At 41.0% G+C, this 4,987-nt stretch overlaps 1 protein-coding gene across 5 annotated transcripts in view; it reads right to left on the bottom strand.

Moving 5' to 3' along the window:
• Positions 1-1,800: 1,800 nt before the first annotated feature.
• The window catches only part of LOC138038872 (uncharacterized), a 14,858-nt gene continuing 11,671 nt past the window's right edge, over positions 1,801-4,987 (bottom strand). For all 5 annotated transcript variants that reach the window (XM_068884950.1, XM_068884954.1, XM_068884953.1 and 2 more), the window contains exon 3: positions 1,801-4,522. In XM_068884950.1, coding sequence (XP_068741051.1) covers positions 2,587-4,522 — 1,936 coding nt within the window. In that variant the 3' untranslated portion in view covers positions 1,801-2,586. The remainder of the gene's footprint in view (positions 4,523-4,987) is intronic.

Here is a 4,987-nt window from a genome sequence, read left to right as displayed (position 1 = left end):
GTGCACGTGTTCGCAAGTTTGTTTTTGCATCTCAAAGATGGTTAAATTTTCAATTACAAACTCTGTTTTGATTGGCCGCTCAACCTCACTGTGTAAATAGTTCACCCTTAAGTCAAAATAGATACGTTTCTCAGGAAACGAAATAAAAAATAAGTAGTGTTTCGTTTCCGGAATGAGCAGCTCTGGGGATATTAACTCTGTTGGAGTTAACAGGAGTACCTATTGGAGCATTTTTCTTTTTTATTTTCAGATTCGCCCAGCCAGCATTACTCCTAGGAAAATCCATTTTCAGCTCCTTAATTTAATCAGTGTTCCAGATAAGAGTCGGGTCTCGGGTCAATAACCCGACAAAGAAGGCTTCCTGACCCGACAGATGAAATGTAAAAATTCAGTTAAATATTACAACAAAATTAAAAAACAAATGACGGAAGTCTCTTACCTAAAAAGTACGTTGTTTTCCTCTGAAAGAAATAAAACATTCTTTTCTGTAGTCATTCAATGTAAACAAGAACGTTGACACGAAGTGATCACGTGCACCTTTGTCGTTGCCTAGCTCGTGATCAATTTCTTCCTTTTGACAGAACATCATGACCTTGCCCTTCAGAGACTGCAGAAATTTTGGTGATTTCACGATCGATTGTCATTAGTCTTTAGCTGAGAATTCGAAATTCAGAGTTTTAAATAAAAATTGTTATTTTTAATGTTTTTTTTTTGTTCATCTGTCTTTTGGCTTGTCTTTTACTGTTAACTCCCGGCTTTTGCGGTACTTTTTCGTGCAAACGTAAAGCCAAAAAAAATTTGACCTGGCATCTGAGTAGACTTAAAAGAAGAGGAATTATGAAGCGGGAAACATGTTCAGTCCTTCCTTAGTGTGTGGAATAAACGTTTGATTAGTGAATTTGCACGACAGGCATGACATGCCGGAAAACGTCCGTCAGAGCAATTTGCAGTTAGTTTTTTGGCAGACTATTTAAATTAACGAAGAAACGAGTAAGTTTTACTCGAGCGCGTGTTTTTGTTATCTTTGAACTGAATGTATTACCAAAGCTTAAAAAAGTAAAAGACCTCAAAACGGGAGAGGACATTACAAAATAATTCAGGGTGAACGTGTGAGCCAAAGGGCCACTGCTGGCACGACGTCTGGGTGACCCCTCCAATGGTATGAATGACCTCCCACTTGAAAAATATTAACTGGAACGCTGATTCAGTTCAATAACACCCAACTCAGTTCCTTCTGTTTTTGCGCAACACGTGTCGCAGGCAACCCAGTTTACGCTCATAGAGCGTCTAGTTTAAGGAAGCTAACAGATGAGAATTCAAAGAGGTAACTGGTCTTGAAATCAATCCCAGTAAGACTGAAACACTGTGGCTGGGCGCATGGAGAGACCGTATAGACGAACTCCAATCAACAACTAACCCTGACTGAATCCTCGATTTTCTACGGCTGGCATCAAAAAACGTGTCACTGGGTCCCGCTAAATCATGCCCTAATAGGCCATTTCCGAGTTCATGTCTGCCTCCTCTTCAAAGCGAGTCTAAGTGCGAAGTTTTTGTTACGAAAATTAGTTTTCATTCATATGTAAAGTAGAACTTATTACCATCACAAAAACTTCGCACTTTGACTCGCTTTGAAGAGGAGGCAGACATGAACTCGGAAATGGCCTATTATTGCGAAGTACGAAATTTTCGTATCAAACGTAAGCAATGGAATTCTTGACTTTGAGTGCTTTCTCTTCCGTCGGAGTAATAAAATTGTCATTCTTCCTAATATAACTAGCAAAAAATAAACAATTGGATGTGTTTAAGAAAACTTGGACCTTCTTACTGTAGTTTTGTTTGCGTAGGTGACCCTGTGATCTAAAAAAAAATATGATAATAAGGTGAAAAATATATTATTACAATAAAGAAGACCTTACTGGAAAAAAACAACAACAAATAATTTAGCAAGTACACGTGGATAAAAAAGAAGTACTAAAAAAGCAAATTTCTAAAAGCGTATAATGATTAAAATAGGTTAAACGCACAGGCCTAGGGTTTAATGTTTTCCATATCATAAAGCCTAAGATTAATAACAATATTACAAAAAATTGAAATGGTGTGAAAAGTGCAGCTGGTTATTCGGCTTCAGTGTACATGCTAATTATACACACATTATACACGCTAGAATTTCGATACTGCAGTAGTGGTAGCATTTCAAAGGAAAAAAAGATACAGGTATAACAACGATTACATAAATGATTCAAACTTGTTAATATCATCTACTATAGTTGGCTAGCAAAAAAACATGGAAGATTTTTTTCAGCTTTCATAGATCTTGAAGCAATGCGGATAAGAATAATCTCCAAGGTTGAATTGAATGAAGCAAATTTATGGTGATAATGCATTTCAAGCACTGATGCTTTGAAGTAGCAAGGATTAAACTTTCTTGAACTTAGATATATGTCTAAAATTAACTTTCTTATGGTACATACTTGTACTTAATGATAAACTTGGTAATAAGTTTGTCCAAAAATTGTCAGTAATAACTGAAAATTGATATGAACCACGCTTCCCTGTTATGCCGGATGTCATGTCTTCACTCTTAGTTTAGTCTTCTACAAAAGCCCCTACAATGCGAAGTGAAGGCTCTTGCTCACTAGGAGAACTTCTGGCACCTCCCTGTACCCTAAGATCTTTGCCAGCGAACTCCTTTCTTATGTACTTGCCGCTCATCCCGTCCTTGTGCACAAGGTGCACCTCTAGGTTCTGGGGTTCATACGGAGCACTGTCCTCTTCTCTGATTGGAATGGAGACGTGAGCCATCCTGCGTCCCTGGCAGTTAGCGCAGTTGCGTCTGTTCCACCTGGACAGAACACCGCGCTGTCCCAGATAGTAGAGCTTTCCATCGGCTCTGTAGAACAATTGCACAAGGAAAGATCCTGAAATCTTGTCCTTGTTGACATCCTTGACGTGAACAAATTTTTTAACCTTGAAACCTATGGGGATGTCATAAATCTGAACATCTGCTCTTGTCTGCATTCTGGAAACACCAGCTGGAGTGCTCGAAGTGCGCGGAGTGCGCGGAATTTGTGGAGGGAGCTGAGTAAGGTCAAACAGCATTCGAAGGCGTTGGCGACGAGCACCGACTTCCTGACGACCTAGGTCAGTGGCACCTAGGTTTGAGGCTTTGAGGCGTTCGCGACGAGCATTGACTTCCGTTCTCAGCTTACGAATAACGTCCTCCCAATGTGTGCTTGGCTTATCCAGCAGGGAGATGGTGTTCACTTCTTCAGGTTTAGGCCAGGTAGCATGATCCAGCGAGCCAATGGAGTAATCATAATCAAGCTGAGAGACAATGTCGATGCAATCCTTGGATGTTCGAGGGACACCGTATTCATCTTGAAATGGGTAAAGAATGGTGTTCTCATTTAGCTTTTGGCCCCATGTCTGGTTGGGAGTAGCACCTTGGTTGCTGTTCGAGGTGCCTTTGTCCTCTTCATTACTGTTGTCAATGGTGAATGTGTCCGGATTCGTCTTCTTATGCTTCTTCTGCCAGACCCAAAGCATGCGATCAATGTTGGAGTGATGCAAGAAGAAAACTGGGTCCAACGAAGCCACCTCGTTTGCACCCATGTCACCATTTGCTCCTTCAATTGGACCACCCCATATGTAGTTGCCCTGGGAATCCATTTTGACGCTTCCATCTGCATTGGTTTCCGGTTGTGTGAATCCACCTATGGCCAAATGTAGCCCATTATGCGGCTGCTCAACTGAAACATCAGCATTACCAACAGATGTTGTGTTTGAGAATGGATTGTAATCTGTTGTATCAAGGCAATCTTCCAACTGCTTGGCAACACCTCCAGCATCTTTACCACTCTTCTTTAGCCAGTCGACGATGTTTGCTTGCAAAAGGGATGGCGCTGTTGCATCCATCCCATCGATCTTGATGTTGTGTTTTAAAGCGGTCTTCTTAGCATCATCAGGACTTCGTATGCCAGAGTATGGATACCTGCAGGTCTCATAGCCAGCTTCTTTCTCATAAAACTGGCTATCTTTAGAAGAGGGTTGAACATCATCTTTGATGGGGATGGGAATCTTGAATTTAAACAGGGGATTGGGCACATACTCTCCATCAATGTACACATACTCGGCTGTGACTATTTGTGGAAGACCCTCCGACTTGCTTTCTTTGCTTGATGCATCCCAGTAGTGCAATGCCACTCGTTCTTTCCCCTTTTCCAGTACTGACTGCAGTGCCTGTTCTAGACGAAAGCAATAAAATCGGTGCCAAAATGGGAAGAGAACATTGCCATGTTGGCAGTAGCCACCCCATGTTTTTGGTTCCTTGTCCTCACCATCCCCACCCAGTGGAACTCGACGCTGTTTGAATGGCATGCCATGGTATGAGGCTATCGACCAGAAGGAGTTCGGATTAGTTGGTGGCAGTTCCTGAATTAGTTTCCATGCCTTGAGAAAGTCATTCCTCTTCTTAGCATTATCTTTCTTATCTAGTTCGCGAAGAGACAGTCGAATAACTGTTCTGTAAGAGAAATGGAAAGTCAAAGTGAGGATAAGAGGTACTTTTTTTCTCAATTAATGGTAAAGTGCTCATGTAAAGATGAATTCAGTGGATGAACTCATTGTATGGCAAATTACTTGGAGCATCAATATTTGACCAACTGAAGGCATGTATTCAATCACGCAGGGTTAGATAAGATGGCACAAGAGTCATTGAGTGGTCAAACGATTGGCAGTAAGCCTGTTTTTAACATATGTAGACATCACCTTTTTTTGCAAGGATTGGTCAACACAGCAAAAAAATAGAAGTACTTTTTGATCATCAAACATATGCGCATAACGGGAGTCTGCATGATGTTTAACACCAGCAAAAAACGCACTAAAATTAATAATAGATTTTAAAAGCGTTGGGAGAGTAATGGAAGATGATGCTGGATTGGCCAAAATGGCCGAGCAATGGTCACACAGTGTTGCACGCAATGGTCCT

Source organism: Montipora capricornis, chromosome 2 (genome assembly GCF_036669925.1).
Source record: "Montipora capricornis isolate CH-2021 chromosome 2, ASM3666992v2, whole genome shotgun sequence".
Classification (NCBI taxonomy): Eukaryota; Metazoa; Cnidaria; class Anthozoa; order Scleractinia; family Acroporidae; genus Montipora; species Montipora capricornis.
This window is presented reverse-complemented; position numbering and strand designations above follow the sequence as displayed.